General features: G+C 34.0%; 2 protein-coding genes across 2 annotated transcripts; both read right to left on the reverse strand.

Annotated features, from left to right (window-relative positions):
- Window positions 1–5,777: 5,777 nt before the first annotated feature.
- On the reverse strand, window positions 5,778–8,936 carry LOC122308161 (protein FAR1-RELATED SEQUENCE 5-like). Its single transcript, XM_043121345.1, has 3 exons — window positions 6,618–8,936; window positions 6,456–6,539; window positions 5,778–6,249 (listed from the first exon to the last, which is right to left on the reverse strand). The coding sequence occupies exon 1, from the start codon at window positions 8,343–8,345 to the stop codon at window positions 7,161–7,163; it is 1,185 nt and encodes a 394-aa protein (XP_042977279.1). The 5' UTR covers window positions 8,346–8,936; the 3' UTR covers window positions 5,778–6,249; window positions 6,456–6,539; window positions 6,618–7,160.
- A 4,281-nt stretch (window positions 8,937–13,217) lies between these two features.
- LOC122307981 (protein CONSERVED ONLY IN THE GREEN LINEAGE 160, chloroplastic) lies at window positions 13,218–18,144 on the reverse strand. Its single transcript, XM_043121127.1, has 9 exons — window positions 17,672–18,144; window positions 16,835–16,884; window positions 16,652–16,730; window positions 16,482–16,577; window positions 16,165–16,245; window positions 15,947–16,038; window positions 15,556–15,648; window positions 13,892–13,960; window positions 13,218–13,486 (listed from the first exon to the last, which is right to left on the reverse strand). The coding sequence occupies exons 1-9, from the start codon at window positions 17,981–17,983 to the stop codon at window positions 13,348–13,350; spliced, it is 1,011 nt and encodes a 336-aa protein (XP_042977061.1). The 5' UTR covers window positions 17,984–18,144; the 3' UTR covers window positions 13,218–13,347.
- Window positions 18,145–18,516: the final 372 nt, after the last annotated feature.

The raw sequence follows: 18,516 nt of genomic DNA on the forward strand, positions 1-18,516 counted from the left end.
TGCAAATGTTAAATGACTAATGACTCAGCTATACCATTATGAGTATATGTATGAGTAACATGATGTTCAACATTAATTTCAACTGACATACAATAATCATCAAAAGTTTTAGATGTAAATTCTCCTGTATCATCCAATTTAACAAAGCAAATTGAATAATCAAGAAATTGAGCTCGTAATATAAAAACTTGTACAATGCAATATTTTGAGTAGAGAGTCAAAACACATGTGACCATCTGGTTGATGCATCTATTAAAACCATAAAATATCTAAATGCGCCATATGGTGGATGTATAGGTCCACATAAATTTCCATCAATTCTTTGTGAAAATGATGAAAATTTAGTAATTACCTTAAAATGAGATGGTCTGATAATTAACTTTCCTTTAGAATGTGCTCCACATAAATAATCATTTGGTAAAAGAATCTACTGGTTCTTTAAGGAATGTCCATATGAATTCTCAATTATTCAATGCATCATGATTGATTATAGATGACCAAGACGATCATGCTAAAACATAAAGATCTTTGGATTAGAGCACTTTTGGTGCAATGTGACGTGTGATTCAATTGTTTTTATTATTATATAATATAACCTAGAATTAAAAGTTATCAATTTTTCTAATATGATCTTCTGGCCCAAATTTATTGTTGTAACGTAAAGATATTCATCACTTCCTTCATTGGTAGTTTCAACATAATGGCCATTAAGATGAATATCTTTAAATTGATTAAATTTCTTCTAAATTTTGAAGAATACATAGCATCGTCAATAAAATTATTATTATTATTGTTATTATTATTTTTTCCATTTTTGTAACATGATTTGTCCTTTCTAGAGCTTTCATTTAGATTCGATGACCCATAAATTGTATTGAAATTGGCTCTATTTACAGTTATATATTGAAAATATTTTTTATGCGTAAGAATTGTATGTTATACAACTGTCTTAGAATTGATCAATGTATTAATAGAATTCATATCTCATTATAAACAAAACTATGTATAAAAATTTATTAATATAATTTTTTTAATAAGATGTACTAAAAGATAACGACTCGAACATAATGTGATTATAATAAAGAAGGAAGATTAATTGTTATGGCCAAATGCATTACTAATCAAAATATCATTATCTCCATTTAGATTTACAAAGAAATCAAAAATATCGAGATGAGTTAGGTCAATCCTATTTGGATTATCAAAATAAATTAGATGATATTTTGGATCATTGTAGTCGACAAAATTCATTTGGATCAATTTTCCTTTTTATAGATGCTTGATATAAGTCAACCAAATGTTTGGACATACGACAGGTACGTGACTTATTTTGGGACATATAAGTCAATCAATTTCCTTTTATACTACACTTGTGACATTTATCTACATATTTCTTTATTGACTTATTCTGCAAACCTTCGTTTTTATCTTGCTTTATCTTAATGTGATTCGACTTCTAATGGTATATAGCATTTCTCTTTGAAGAATTTTTAGCATGTCCTCCTTGATTTTGATAGTTTTTTTTTTTTCATCATGTCTATGTCCATGACCACAGTTTCCTTTTTTTATGATGAAATGATATTTCATTTGCTTTAAAGAATGGAGTAGAACCAGTTGGACAAGACTGATGATTTTTCATTAAAAACTCGTTTTGTTCAGCCACTGGTAAACAAAATATTAGTTTAGAATACTTAGTAAACTTTTACACATTGTCACTGCAGGAGCACATTCAAGGCACAAATATGTTATATGATTTATTTCAAACATATCCTTATTAGTGACTTTTTCTATACACAATTTTAATTATGAACTTATTTTTTAAAAGTGCAGAGTTGTATTCACTAATAATCTTGCAATTTCAAGAGCATAAAATTATAACGAGATTATGGAAGGATCGTGGTTTCCTGGTACACGTATTACTTAAATTATCCCATACAATCAATGGATCTTTTATTGTAAGGTACTTAATTTTCAATAAGATTATTGCTTTAGAGCAATGTTTTAGGAATGCTCCATTTCATTCCTTAATAGTATTTCCAAGGTTCATTTATCAAGATAAATATAAGTATCTAAAGATCTATGATAAATAATTATTGCTATAAATATCGAGGGTAATAAATTTAAGTTTTGTAAGATTTGACATGGTCTATAACAAATATCTAAGTATAGAAAGAGAAAAATATTTAAAATCAAACTAAAAAGACAAGATTAATATTCATTACATTGATATGTTAACATTACTCTATATAATATCACATAGATCATATTAAGATTTTATAGAATGACTTATATCACAATAAGTAGATATCAATATTTATTAAAGAGGAAATTACAATGGTTCAGAAAATGTTACACAAATATTTTGCCAACGATTAAAAGAACACAACAATTGACTAGAATCTTGTGCTGATAATGTTTTATGAAATTAAATAGAAGTAGCAAGAGAATAGAAATATTATTATATAAACTTAGTTATTCAGGAGCTTAATATCATTCACTTCTATATTGTATAAATAATCTTCAAGGCACCCTTTTATAGGCATAAGGGGATAAAGAATATGAAATTGTGATATATGGATTAATAAGATACATTCATAAATCTTGGAATCTCGATAGTTGATATATGAATGGGATAGAATTTTAAAAATTGGAATTTGAATGGTCATTCACAAAGTTCATGTATACATTTACAACAACTACATCTATTATCTATTACACTAAATAAAAGTTGAAGTTTTCTGTTTATAAAATACTGTGCCACGTCAGCATTTATATATTATAATTATAATTTTTAATTATTCTTTAATTATAATACAAATATATCATTTACACTTCCATTCTTTATGACTACTTTATTTTCCGTCTCCTGCATTCCCGTCTTTTGACTCTTTTGCACTCTTCGCCAATGTCTATCCTTTATCACCATTTCATTAGCCAGGAAAACTCTATATGCAACCGGGGGGTGTCCCCGGTGCGGCCTCGGGTCCTACGTGGCCAAACAAAATGTAAACGACGCCGTTTACATTTTGTTTGAATCTTGCTCCGTGGCTTTCTCCCACAAACACAAATCCCTTCCTCGCTTCTCTCTCGTCCCCCCTCTCATCTCTCTCTTCCCTCTCGTCTCACCCGAACCCTAACCCTAACCCACAAATGCTCCCTCTCAGCTCCCTCTCAGCTCCCTCTCATCTCACTATTCTCAACTCCTTCTTCGTCTTCTTCTTCTTGTCCTCCTTCTCCATCCCTAGAAATCATCTTCACGAACATTTCTTCTTCTTCTTCTTCTAGAAATCGTGTTCTCCATCGATCTGTCTCCAGCAACCCACGAAACGAAGCCTAACCCAGATTTGGTCTTTCTCTTCGTCTTCTCCATCGATCTGTCTCCATCAACCCACGAAACGAACCCGTACCCAGATCTTGTCTTTCTCTTCGTCTTCCCCATTGCACCATGCGAGTCTCCTTACGTCTAGATCTACGGCCACGTCATGGTAAGTTTCCTACTAAACCCCCGATTGTACTAGTTATATGCTTAGATCTGCACCGACCTGTACACTGATTTTAGGTTGCTGACATATTACACTAGTTTTGTGTAAATTTTTTTTTCTTAGATCTGCGATACGGAAATTTCCATGTTTTTTCAGTTTCAAATATTTTCTTGGAATTTGTTGAATTAGAAACTTGAAGGAAAAAATAGATTTCAAGTTATTAGTACTGGATTGGTTGGCTTACTGATGAAGGGTTGTGCGTGTAAGATTGGTTGGTGGATTGCTTGGATCATATTGCTATGTTGAATTGATCTGGGTCTTTTTAGATTAGATTTTGAATGTTGATGTTTTGGTTTATTTCAGTAATTTGCAATTCAACATGGGCCTGCCATGTTGTACTTTGGGTTGTAACAAGCATATTTTACAATATGTCAGGGCAATTATAGGGCATTTATACCTTAGTACCCATGTATACGCCAAAATTTTTTATATACAGTATTTGCATACATTGTATGAATTATTATTATCTACATTATTTGCATAAATTGTTCTGCTAGCATGCCAGTTTACTGACTTTTGGTTTCTTTTCTAAATAAATGGAGATATTTGAAGTGTTCATTACTTGATTTGGAGATTTTGTGGAATTTGGATTCGGTTTATTTATTTATTTTGTTTGATGAATCTTTTGGTTGTGGATTCATCTCAGTATGCTTACAATCTGTTTTTGGGCTTGACCAACTGCATTAGATTTCTTTAGTTTTTATTAGATGCAGATATTATAGGGAAAATGAGAATAATACAATGTCAGAACTTAGGGATTGTAACTTTAGGGGGGTTAACTGAATGTTGCATTCTATTTTAGGTGTAGGGCAGGGCAATTGAAGTAATTAATTCAAACCAAAATGCTATTTAATTTTATTCCATCATTATTCAACTGTTATTCAATTATTTTATGGGGGTTCATCTTAGAATGTCATCATCATCTTCATCAATATCTTCTTCATTTTTTCCCAAACGTACTTTGGGTAAAACATTGTGCTTCTGCGAGCTTGAAGCCACTTTGAAATGGTCAACCACTGCCAAAAATCCCAGACGACCTTTTTTAGGGTGTTCAAAATACAATACCCAGGTAACTACACTAATCAGAAGCCTAACATAATTTCACAATATATACTTTTCTTTATAATGAACAGTTCATCAGCACCTCATATTTTTTTTGACTTATTAGGGCTTACCATATTGTAAGTTTTTCAAGTGGTTGGATGGTAATGAAGTGACTGAGTTACAAGTTCGAGAAAGGGCCAACGGGCTGTTAAAGAAAGAGAAAGAGGTTGAGAAAATACTTGAGCTTCTCGAAAAGAGAGAGATGGAGCTGCGTAAGATAGTGGATCGCCTTGAGAGGGTGGAGATGGTACTATCCAATAATCGCGAGGAGGTTATGCAAAGGGAGTTGGTGCATGCTGCAGAAGAGGCTAAAATAAGGCGTTTAGCTTCCCTACTTCGGATTTATTGTTGTTTTGCCTTTGTACATGCATGTTACCTAGTGTTATATAAGTAATTTAGCTTTCATCTTACTAGTTCTATGTGTAGGCATTAAAGTTGTACATGTGTATTATTTTGTGGTATTATTTTGTTGTTTAGGTGTATTTATTTTATGGAATTGGACTGGTATTTAGCAGCTTGTCTCTTATTTTGGTATTGGAGAATTAGCAAATGTTGTATTTAGTGTTTTTTGACAAGTGAGAAATGGGTTGAATCGGCTGTAACCTGGTGTATTTATTTTGTGGGATTGAACTGGTAGTTGAGCAGCTTCTCTTATTTGGTATTTGTCATCAAATGTTGTATTTAGTGTTTTTTAAAAGTTGGTGAGAAATGGATTGAAGGCTGTTTAGGTGTATTTATTCATTGGGAATGAAACCACCTGTATTCCAGCTTGTTGTCTCTTATTGATACTTAACAGAGGGCAAATGATGTATTTACAATTTTTATTCAAGTGAAAAATTGATTACCATCAGTTGTGTTTTTGCCCGACTTACAAATGCGTAAGGTCACAACATTCAACCATTCATTTGATATCGTAATCGGGTTTGCCCATAGCATATAATAAACAATTACAACTACAAGTAGTTAGAAAATTGATATGATAATACTACTCATTCTAATGGGAGCTAAATTACACAACTGGGAGATCCAAACTGGTAGTTTAGCAGTTTTACCTCTATTACCTAATCAAATGATTATTTTACAATGCATAATATTGGTACAAAATAGCCTTCGGAGGTGAATGAAGAACAATTCCAAATTTTATAACTCTGTTTCACAAATATTACACAGGGAAATACAAAAACTTTTCTCCTCCTCTTCAAGTCAATTTCCAGCACCTCACAAAGGCACAACACCTGAGAAGCGTAATTTCACAGTATCCCCCTCATGAATTCCAGCACCTCACAAAGGCACAACACCTGAGATTTCTAGTTCCAACACCTCAAGAACGTAACATGCATTACAGCACCTCAATATCCGGATTTTTATCAAATTTCACAACCTAAAACCCATCTAAATACCTGTATATTTTAACAATCCTACAAATTGTGCAAGTTCTTCCCAACAATTCCGAAAATGAAATACACACAATAAAGCTCAATAGTTGACAATTCTTTCCCAATACAACCCAACAGTTAAGATAATACCACAAATTCCTGAGATTTCTAAAACACCAATAAACCTATCATTGCAAAGGTTGTGAGCCATCCATGCCAATTTGCATCTGTAAATATTAAACAACAAATATATTAATGGGGTATTAAACATTAATATATTTGTGGTCACTTACGCTTATTAAATAATACCACAAATCACTTACGCTTATTAAATATATTAAACATTAATATATTTAAATATTATATTAATGTTTTAATATAATCTGGTATAGAGATTAGTATTAAACATTGCAAATGAGTTAAGATCACTTACGCTTTCCTGACTCTGCATCATTATTTCTTGAGGCTGAGTTCCAATAATGACGGTTGGTGCACCGCTTTCGCTTTCTCCAATTGGCTGTTGACACATCAACTCAATATGCTAAAGCCAAATAATTAATATCGAACCCATAATAACGTAAAAATGTCAACATACCTGCTTGTTAGACACATCCATCAGAGATGGGCCAAACAAATTCCGACATACTTCCACAGCTGGCGTATCTTCTCTTTCCGTGACGTGGGTGTCTCCTCCTCCTCGCTAAAAATGTTGAGACATCAAAAAATATTTTAATACGATAGGAGTTGGTAAAAGAAATTCTAATTGGAGTTAATAGGTGTATATATGCACATCTTTACGCTTCCCCTTTGCTGGTGCTTTCTTTGTCTTTGCTTTGGCTTTCCGTATTTCTATCTCTATCCTGGATGCTCTTCTTAGAGATGGAGGTCTGCCTTTTCCTTTAACCACACGTGGACTGTGTACTTCCCCAGCACCACCGACCGTAGTGGCATTTGCCGTACTATCAACATTGGAACCAACTTGAGTCATCGATGGGGGTTCTTCATTCGCACGATAAAGCTCAATCATTGCGAGTAACTTAGCTCTCGCATCCTCAGTATGCTTACTCGAACCCGCTGCATGGGTAATCATCTGATAACAGGTACTTAACAGACTTGAATATCTATTAGAATCTAGTCGTTATTCCCCTTTGTCATAGCTACTTTTAAGTAAAGTGTATCGCCTTTTAATATCCTTTCTCCATCGATCTAAAATGTACATTTCCGGCAAATATTTAATATCGTTACACCTGAACACGACCAAAATGTGCCGACACAATATCCCCCTCATCTCAAATAATCCACAAGAGCACGTTGCAACTGCATCAATCTCACTAAAGTCCACAAAATATTTAACCAACTTAGTGAAATCTTCCAAACAAACTTCATCGTCAACCATATATGTCTTTACGGCACCAACAAAATTATGTAACTTCGGATTCAAGTCAATGATACCGTTGACTTGCTGCTGAACTTCTTTGAACTTAGCAATCGTGTACAACTCTTGGAACCTCTTTTCAATCGGAGATCTAGATATGCAGGGGATAGTGACATTAAATGACTGAAAGTCCGCGAGATTTTCATTCTCAATCTTTTTCTTCAACGCGTTATCAAATTGGTCGACAAACTCCTTTAAGTTTGTCCTAGAATGTACATAACCGTCAAAGAATGCATTCATACTCTCGCTTCGCTGCGTGGTACTCATTCCAGCCCAGAAACATGCCTTCAAAAAAGCCGGCACCCAATGTTGACGCTCAACGTATAGGCTATGCAACCACGCATTCTCATGCAAGTTGTAAGTGGTAAGCAACTCATCCCAACATTTCTCAAACTCATCTGGCTGTTGGCTGTCATATACACATTTCATCAATGCATTTTTCATTCCCGTTTTGTACGAACCATATGAACCAAGCTTTTCTGGAACTTTCTTCAGTATATGCCAAAGACAAAAACGATGCCGGGTATTTGGAAAGACAATTGCGATTGCATTTTTCATCGCTCTATCCTGATCAGTGATAATAGCCTTCGGAGCGTTACCATCCATGCATTGCAACCATGTCTCGAATAACCACGCAAAAGTCTCGGTATCCTCGCTAGAAATCAACCCTGCTCCCAACAAAATTGATTGTCCATGGTGGTTTACACCAACAAATGGTGCAAAAGGCATCACATATCGATTCGTTAGGTATGTGGTGTCAAATGTGACCACATCACCAAAATATTGGTACGCTGCTCTACTACGGGGATCTGCCCAAAAGACGTTCTTTAACCTCCCGTCATCATCTATATCCATCATATAAAAGAACCCAGGATTTTTGTATTGCATCCGCAAAAAATACTGTCGGAGCGCTCCAGCACCACCGGCGCCAAGTCGTAGATGTCTTGCCTTGTCTATATAATTACGACAATCCTTTTCCAAAAATGGGAGATTCTCGAATCCACCCGCGCCAACAACGAGAGATCCGTAACTCTTATTCGCTCGGATGCCAGCCTGATCATTTGTATCTAGGACCCTTTTTACGGCATCACTTACTTCTCTATTACACCGAAAGAAGCGGGATTTCTTTGGACTGAGGCCATGGTTATGGATATTATGTACTGTCGTCAACCGAAGCACTCCATCTTGCCTTAAGGCATTAATCTTTGCCTTACATTCCGTCTTTCCTGTCGAACGTGGTTTAGCAATATTCAACGTCCTATTCCGGGCCTTCCCACCACGGGCACACGAAAAGAGTGACGTATCTAACAGAGTTATCTTCTTCCCTCTCAGTCCGTTTTGTCATCACACCAAAGCCGCATTTTTTACCATATTCCTTATAATAACTTAATAGCTCTTCAAAGGAATTAAACTCCATTCCCGTTTTTGGCTCCTCAATCGAATCATCATCTCCCACTTGGACATTCTGAGATTTCTCACCACTACCAGATCCAGAAGGCTGTTCAGATTCCCCCCCCCCCATCAGTTTTATTATCCGGATTTGAACCAACTACTAAGCTCGTGGTAGAGCTTGTGCTGATAGGAGTTGGATGTTCCATGATATGTTGAAATGAGTAACCAGCATTCTGCAAAAAATTATAAAAGGCATTAATTAAAATGCTGCAATTAAGCGACGAATTATTTTTTAATATGTTGAAAAAAAGCCAACGTATTAAGAATAAATCCAGATTAAACTCTTATCAGTACCTGTATGTTGGTCACAAATTGATTACCACCCGGATATGGTAGAAAAGTTGGTGACCACGTAGGCACTGGTCCAAAGTAACCAGGCATGTAATTTGGAATGTTTTGACTAATTGATGGTATGGCCTAACAGGGTTATTAGATAAAGTTTTAGGTGTATTTTGGAAAAAATTTATCAACAGTACCAACGTAATTGCTTTTTTCTATTATATAACATACATACCTCGGATGGGGGATTTGAGCTAGATAATGTCTGCGGAGTTGGCTGTTCATTCTCGTTTCCCATGCCCGTAAAATATAATAGAACTGGCACCAATTAATTAATTCAACATAACTTTCAAATCTGAAATACTTTTTAATTGCAACTACAAGTAACAACCTCAATTACTATTTTCAGTCCATAATCCGATATTTTCATAGTACATGTTTATGGAAGTAGCAAAAAATAAATACTGACCATAAAGAGATGTGACAATGTTAAAATGACCATGAACATGTGGAACTCCAAAAATTAATTGCCTTAAATCTAAAAGGCCGTGTACTCAAGTTTTAACACACAATATTGAGATTAGGAAAAATATGCATGATCAGAAATCTCACACGTAAAAAAAATACGTGGTGATATATCATTCTCCTCAACAAAGAGAGGCTGAAACGCATGGGCATCAAATATAAGCGGAAATATGAGTAGTGCCTAGCTTTCAATAAATATACACATCAACAAAAAATAGTCATGCTTATATCATGAACAAAACAGAGGCTTTATCTCGCTAGGAACAACAAATCTAGCTCCTATATCAATGTTACATCTCCTAAAAAATATTTTGTAGTTATTCCATAAGTAAATCCAACGTACAAATCTCCAATTGATCTTAGTTCGTCTTTATATGGTGCTTGAGTGTACCACATAGATACACTAGAGACAATCAAAATCCCCACAACCTAGATGTTTTTTCACAAAGAATCTGTCTTTGAAAGTACTTTCCAAAGAACTAAATATCATCATTAATATAGAAATGAGGATTCATTTTAATTAGTCACCATTTAGTAACTAACAACTGGTCTTAAAGGCTAACCTCTACCGTCCCTTAACTCCATTAATCTTTGCCTGGAGTAATGCCAAACATTAGTTCTTGGCATTCCAAAAATGAAAATAGGCATGGGCATCCAAAAAGGGATGTCATTTACCGATAAGTGCAAATGCACTTTTTGAGTTTTTAATTTATTTTAAATACTTTTCAAACATCTTTAAACACTTTTAAAAATTAAAAAATACCAGGGGAGTGCCTCCAAAACAAATTGTCAATATTCATACATCTTTTCCATAGCACAGAAATTAAAGCCAGCATTTGCATGTACAAAGAGAGTGTTTTGGCATGAGAAATTGGTCATCAAATGACAGCAAAAGCAATAAAAAATACCCAAAAAAAAAAGAAAGGGGAAAACAAACAAACAAATGAGAAACCCATATCAAACCCGGAACAAAGAAAAATTACTGCAAAAATCATTCTCTTATTTTCATTGGCAGTTGAAAGATCAACATACAAATCCAGTTAAAACACGCTGCTCTACCCACAAATGCAGATGAAGAACAACCTAAAAACCCAGCTAAAGACCAGCTAAAAACTCAGTTCAAACCAACGTACTGAACCCACAAATGCAGATGAAAGAACAACATAAAAACCCAGTTAAAAAGACGCTGCTCTATCCACAAATGCAGATGAAGAACAAGCTAAAAATCGAGCTAAAAACCCAACTAAAAACTCAGTTACAAACCAACATACTGAACCCACAAATGCAGATGAAAGAACAACATAAAAATCCAGTTAAAAATATTTTCTTACCCACAAATGCAGATGAAGAACAAGATAAAATGTCAGTTCAAGCTGCTTGCCGAGATTGCAGCTTCCACGTATAGGCTATGCGCGAGTTTCCCTCAGTTCAACGCGAGTTTTGAGCTTCATATGTTGTACTGAAATCAATTTCCCCCCCCCCCCTCCCGTTTACCTTTTTCCGTAACTTTCCCTCTTTTTTTTTTTTCTTCTTCTTTTTAAATAATTATTATTATTATTTTATTAATATTTTCATCGCCACGTCAGCCCCGGGGCCGCGGCTGGGTTATTCCCTGGGGGTACGTAGCACTACTGTTTCACTAGATGTCTCTTTCACAGTTTCCCTTCATTCTCTTGCATTTTCCATCAACTTTTATCCTTTATTACCATTTTATTAGCTGTCTCTTGCACTTTCCATCATTTATCACTTTTTATTTTCTTAGTTTGATTTTACCTTAAAACCATTTAGTTTCTAGGTTATCACAACTAATAACTATTCAACTGCCCGCTTAAACCACCAACATCCTTATCGGGCCAGTCTGTCATAAATTGTATGGCTCAAGTCCTACATTTCTCTAGGTAGGATAAACTTTAATACTAACTGTAATGCCCAAAGGGTAGCCCAAGTAACATCTGAGCCTAAATAATAAAAAGATTAGTCAATGATACAATTCGAACCATAAAGAGTAATGGTCTTTTTAACAATACAACTTTTCTCAAATATTCTCATATATTTCCTTCCCAAATATCACTAAAATATAAAAAAAACTTTCAATTTTAATTTCAAATCTTCAACTTTTTCATACAATCATTACTTAATCATTACAACTTTCCAAACTCCAAACAAAACACAAAAAATAATACTACTTTTTTAAATTTCAAAAATAAAATAATATTAAAAAGTTATATTCAAACAATTTTTTGATTTTATAATATTTTTATTCAACATTTTTTTCTCTCATTTTTCAAAACTTAATAAAACATCTTAATTCAAATCATTTCATCACTATTCACATATGAGTAATGCTATACGCCATACTCTCATCCTATTTTCATCTTACTAAGTAAGATGTGACACATTCATTACTATGGGATGATAAAGAAGCATGTAATAAATGATCATTCAATAGTAATAAATATATCATATCTTACTTAATGAGATGAAAATAAGATAATAGTATGGTGTATAAAATTTTTCTTTACAGATATACTGAGATATTCTAAGTATACAAACGGGGCCTAAGAATTTCTTTTTTCCAAACAATGTAAAATCTTATTGACTAGCTCCACCTACCCTTATCAATCAATGTGACACTTCAACTTATTTCTTTTTAGGTCTTGGTCTTCTATTTAAGGTGTCATTTTTTATTTCACTGTCATCTTATATAGGGTTGTTCTTCTTAACTATAGTGATCCAAGTCCAATGACCAATTTTTTAGCATCAAAATTTTTTGACAGAAAATTGATGCCAGAAAGGTTTCATATCATTTATAAGTACCACTTCAATGGAGAAAAAAAGAATACACTATAGTAGTTATTGATTTCTTATTACTTGTCTCTTTGATTTTTCCACCACTTTACTAGCATTGGTTTTTCTATATGCATATGTAAAATTACATCTTTTGAAAATTGATTTTGCATATCAAGAAACACTCACGTTAGATTATGCATATTATTTTATTATTTTTTAGTTTTTACCCAAAATTATTTTTTCTTGATATGCTTCAAATAAGCAATTATCAAATTATCTTTTCTTGGCATGCTTTAAATAAGCAATAACAATCCCGTTCGGTCCTCTTTAGTTTCTTTGTTTGCGTTGCTGTTGAGAGAGAGTAGGAGAGAAAATAAAATAAAATAATGTTTGTTGAGTAAACAGTATTTCTCGAGGGAATATGAAAAAATATTGTTCATAACTATGCAAAATTTTAAAAATGCATAATCCAATATAGACCAATTTGAGGAAATTGCAAATATGAAGATGAATACGAAGATGCATAAGCCATTGCCAATGCTAAACTCTTCTATCATTTTATTGTAGCTATTGACTCTACATTTCCCATCACTATGGCCTTTTAACCTCTTAATACTTTCTACCTTAAAATTAACTCTTTTTACTTTGACTATTTATATTATTTCCAATAAATTTTAATGTTTATTGAAATATAAAGAGTACAATCCCTCAAGATTATAAGAATATTTTTGAATTTTTTACTTTTTGTTACAAACATTATAGACAATTAATGCATGATAGGTAAGGTAATGGTTGTATCAGAAGAACTACAAGAAAAATAGAAGGATGTATGAGGAGATGTATCTTAAACTTCGGTTTTTTCCCCAACAACAGGAAGTGATTCCTCTACAGCTTGAACGAAAGTTGCAATCTTGTAAGTGAAGAATCCCACCAACATTGGTATCAATTCCAAGTGCATATACCCATATTCTGGAACGAGGATCCTGCACCCAAAAACTAGATTGTCAGGCACAAAACCAAAGGTAAAAAGTACACAGCAATCAGCTTACAAAGTTCCCCATAATTAGTAACGAGGTCATCCATAAGAAGTCATATTACATCAGGTACACGAGCCAACAGCAAATTAAATACTGCTATCACTCCAAATCCACAAGTATTCCATCTCAAGAGCTATGATTCAGGGAAATAGAAATTCTTGATGGCAATACACCAGATCCGAAGGCCTTTATGGGTGTGCAGTGTAATAAAAATGGAGAATGTGAAACAAGATGAGAAAAGGAGAAGTAAGTTCGGAAAGAGTACAAGAATGACAAGTTGGGATTTACAGACAGTGTCCATCTGCTTCATAATAACAGCTGAACCATAGAGATGCTACTGACGGTACTTACCCATTCCACCGGTTATAGATCATGACCAATACAACAGGAACCAAAAGCCTTGGCTGCGCAATTGCTCCCCTGCAATAAGATATAAAGAACACTAGTTCAAAGAAAAAAAAAAAAATCTACTTTCATCTGTTCAACATGGGAACCTTTAGATCTTTGCAAAATTGGTCTCCAGTGCTTATGACCAACCATCCATGGATGTCAACTACACCTCTAACATGGGTGCTACTGGAGTAAAGCCCACTCTCATAGCATAGCATCATAGTTTTACTCATACAAATGCAAAATGGCACAACCCCGATTTTAATATTTTTCTCTGTGGTACCATTCAACCCCAAAACCATGATTCTCACTTTCTATTTGCCAGTTGACAAGCACGATTTGATTCGAAGCAAGCAATTTCATAATGCTTCAGGATTTGAAATAGAATATATACTGACATGCATAGATCTATGAATATAAGAGCACTATTTTTAAAATATATGGGAGTTCCAATTGACCATCAGTACACAGAATACCTACTGGTAAAAACATGGCCTGCATCATTCAAATTCATATAAACATTTTTTAAATTTTATTCATTTGGCCATGTGCAGGAAAAGTGTATGCCTTTTGGAATATTGTCAATCTTATACACAAAAAGCTGAAATCCGGCAGAAGCCACAATATATAGAATCAAGCATAAATCACGCCCATGCAAAACTTAATCAAATTAAAAAATCTGAGTGGCACTATGCTTTCAATCCAAATACCAAAGGTAGAGGAAAGAACTCAATTATGGGAGGAAGTACGTTTATAAAAGCAAGGCAAATAATCAAATAAGCCACACTAATATATATGACTAATTCGCTTGTTAAAAAAATTATGAAGTAATAAGATCTGGCTAAAACCTCCCATGGTCGTCTCTCAATCACATTGAAGGACATCATCCCGACTCATACTTAACACTACAATTCTATTCTTCTGGAATGTTACTTCTAGATCAAATATACTTGATAAGACCCAATATAAATAAAATTATGGTACAAAGAGCTCATAAAATAAGACCCATAATAGGTAAAGATCCACACAAGACACCTAAAACCAATTCATTTTTTTATAATATAATTTTATTAATGATCAAGAATAAAGAGGAAGGCATTGCTGAGGAGGGCTATACAAACAAATGCACATAGTGAGAGACAGAAAATAGAAAGAAAACCCGAAAAATAAAGCTAGAGAGAGAGAGAGAGAGAGAGAGAGAGAGAGAGAGAGGTTGGCTCTCATCCAATAGTAGAGTGAATTGGAAATCAATGTTCCTTTTGGTTTCTTTAAAACTTCAGCCATTTCTTTCCCTCCATATGCACCACATCAAGCAAATCAGAATTATATTCGAAATTGTCTCACTGTGCTAGCGCTCAAACTGACCCTTCTAGCATGCTAAAAACTCTACCACGTTTCTAGGCATCACCCAACTCAGTCCCCAAAAAGATTGAAAATAGCTTGTGGTGGAGTAAGTTGAATCAAAGAATGCACATTGAAAACTAAGGAACTCAAACTATCAATTAAATTTTAGCATAAAGATCAAGTGGATTTACAATACCAATTATAGGAATGTGATGATAACAAGACAATTATAAAGAAAAAAAAGTTAACGTCTGGATTGTCAAGAAGCGATTTGTACATACTTGATAACCCCCTTTGCTCCATCTGCCATTGAGTCCACACTGCTCCCCAGCATACGGATATAGACCAAAGAACCAATAAACCCAGCTCCAAAGCTGAATACATGAAATTAATGAACTTCAAATGTTAAGAGAGTAATATTTAGGATACTCCAAAAGTAAGGAACATATTTATATGGTTTTTAGTGCACTCGCAGATAAGTAACTTGTAAGTGCCTAACGTAAACTGCGATATACCATCTCAAATTATTTAATACAATGAAAATGGCTTTGTAAACTGTAGTTTAGAGTTGTAAATAGTCAGAGCTACAGTTAACTTTAATGGGTATGCAAATTAAAAACTAATAAAACAAGATATTTAAATTTAAAAGAAAAAAGTACCTAATTTGCATACCTAGCTGCAATTTCAGGGGAATACGAAACATAAGCGGAGACTAAACCAACACCACCTATACCCAGAGTGAGAACTTGTAACCTGTTCTTTAACTGCAGAAGCAAACCCAGACGAGTATCAGGAAGAAAATCATGAATCTTTAAAGAAAACAAACACAAATACGCATATGTTGACAAAGGCAAAATGGTGTGACAGACCAACATTCTGCAATTCTGTACCTTAAAATACAGCTCTCTTGACTGAGCCGCCAAAACTTCCGGGTCTCCGCGAGGCCGTCTTAATTCCCGAAACATCACTTCCTACAGGATGATATTAAATCAGATCTTCAAATATAAGAAGCATCCTCCCAGAAATACTTGGTCAAATAAATTCATTAAAAAAAATACTTTCTAGACCAACTACTAAACTCTATTTTTCCACCAAAAGCTAAAGTACTCTTCAAATAAGAAGAATTAGCTTAAAATCAGAGATTTTGATGAAACGATAAGAATGGTAGTTCTTCGAATATAAAACCATTATGTGAAAGTTGACTTACACTGCCTCCAGTTGCAGCCTTGGTGGCCCTATCCCATTTCTCTTGTTCACGCCGGGTTGGTGCCGGTTTCCATTTGGTTGACTTGCTGCCATCACTCTGTGAAAAGTAATTATAAATAAAACACTAACCTTTATAAATAACTCAAAAAATTTTCTAGACATTTATCATACTTGAGCTGTAGCATCAACTCTCTCTTCAAACCTAGGCCTTGAGGGAGCTGTGAGTTCTTTGCTCAAATCAACTTCCAAACTGTATATGCCCATAATTCAAACACATCTCAATTAATAAGTACAATTTAATAATAAAAAACAAGGGCCTGGATTAATTCCATTAGTGATAAGTAGATAACAAACCTCTCAAGGCTCATGACTCTATTTAAGCTTAGAAACCCTGATGGCTTTTCCTGTTTATGCAAGAGAATTCTTTCATTAATGCAAAATCCATTTGAAATCATTCACAGAAACTCCTGTTTGGTTGCTAAGACAACAGATGAAAAGAATCTTAACTAAGATAGCCTGGTTATTAAATCCAAAGATAATTTTTAACTAAGGCCATCAATTGTACAAAACTAGTCAACAAAATTGTACAAAACTAGGTAAAATCAACCTCATTCTGCAGGGTACGGAGCCAATGAATAACAAGATATTTGAATTTTCCCTTTCTTTTCCTCTAGTTTCTCATCAACCAAACTAAAATTTTTTTTCAAAGTAACAACATATTTCAACATTGAGTACCAAACTAAGAAGAACTCATAGTTTTGAAATCAAATAAAGCCTCCATGTAAAGAAATTAATTTTTTTGATTGGCGCTGGGTGTCTAAGAACAAAGCTCCGACTAATCCTAGAGTGCACATGCCCTCAGCGAGAAGTTTCTGCAGGTGCACATTATTTAATTCAAGGGAAAGTTTCCCAGTCTAATGGCACTAGAAATTGTTTACACCTAAGAGTATTCGAAGCTTAGACTTCATGTACATAAATTAATTACCCAAGGAACAAAACTAATTAATTTTGGTGAAACATATGAATTCATTCGTCTTCAATCAGCCAAATACTATAATACTCCAGACTCAAATTCAACAAGGAAATCAAAAAATTAAATGAATAAACATACCAAAAACATTTGAGGAAACCCAGATGCCCAATAACCAAGAGCGAAGGAAAATACGAGAAAAAAATAACAAAAACAAAAACCTTGATTGGAGTGTCTTCAATGGACGCGTCAGGGTTCTGAATCAATTTTTGAAACCGACCCATGAAGTCTTTGTTCCACATAAAATCATCAGAGCTCAAGGGGTCCTTTTCACCTCCCCAATATTTTCTAAGCTTTGAAGTGGTCGGTGGGCCACCGTAGTCGCCCGGAGCCACCCCAGTGGACCATTTGAGGGGCTTCTTCTTGGGCAGGAGGATCTTGGTCTGTCTTTGGTCAGGCACAGCTGGGGTTGGAGGGTCCTGAGAGATGGGTGTGGTTGTGGAGGTCACTGAGATATAGTTCAGAAGTGCCATTGGTTGCAGGTGATAATGATAAGGAGCTTGCAATTTAGGTGCCAATGGTGGTAGTTTGAGAGAAGTCAGGTGGAAAAAATATCAGGGTGTTATCTGCAGGCAGGGCAGCTATTCCATCAAACAAGTTTAGGGGTGTAAAACAAAATCGAGAAATCAGTAAATCGGACCGGACTGGGCATCAAGTTCGGTTCGGTATCGACTTTAATTTTTTTTTTTTTAAAATAGGTTAAAATCGATTTAATTTTAATTTTTTTTAAAATCAGACCAGATCGGATCGATATATATATATTTTAATTTTTTATATTGTATATAATATTTTTTTATAATATATAATTATATATAAAATAGTTTTATATTATATAATAAATTACTAATTAATATAATATTAAATTTTAAAATCTTATATTATTTTGTTTATTGTATTAATAGTTATACTAATATTATATCACTATATATTATAATATACTATAATATATCGTATATAATATATCATTATATAATATATTATAATATATCATTATAGTCTATAATAT

Source organism: Carya illinoinensis, chromosome 4 (assembly GCF_018687715.1).
Source record: "Carya illinoinensis cultivar Pawnee chromosome 4, C.illinoinensisPawnee_v1, whole genome shotgun sequence".
Lineage (NCBI taxonomy): Eukaryota > Viridiplantae > Streptophyta > Magnoliopsida > Fagales > Juglandaceae > Carya > Carya illinoinensis.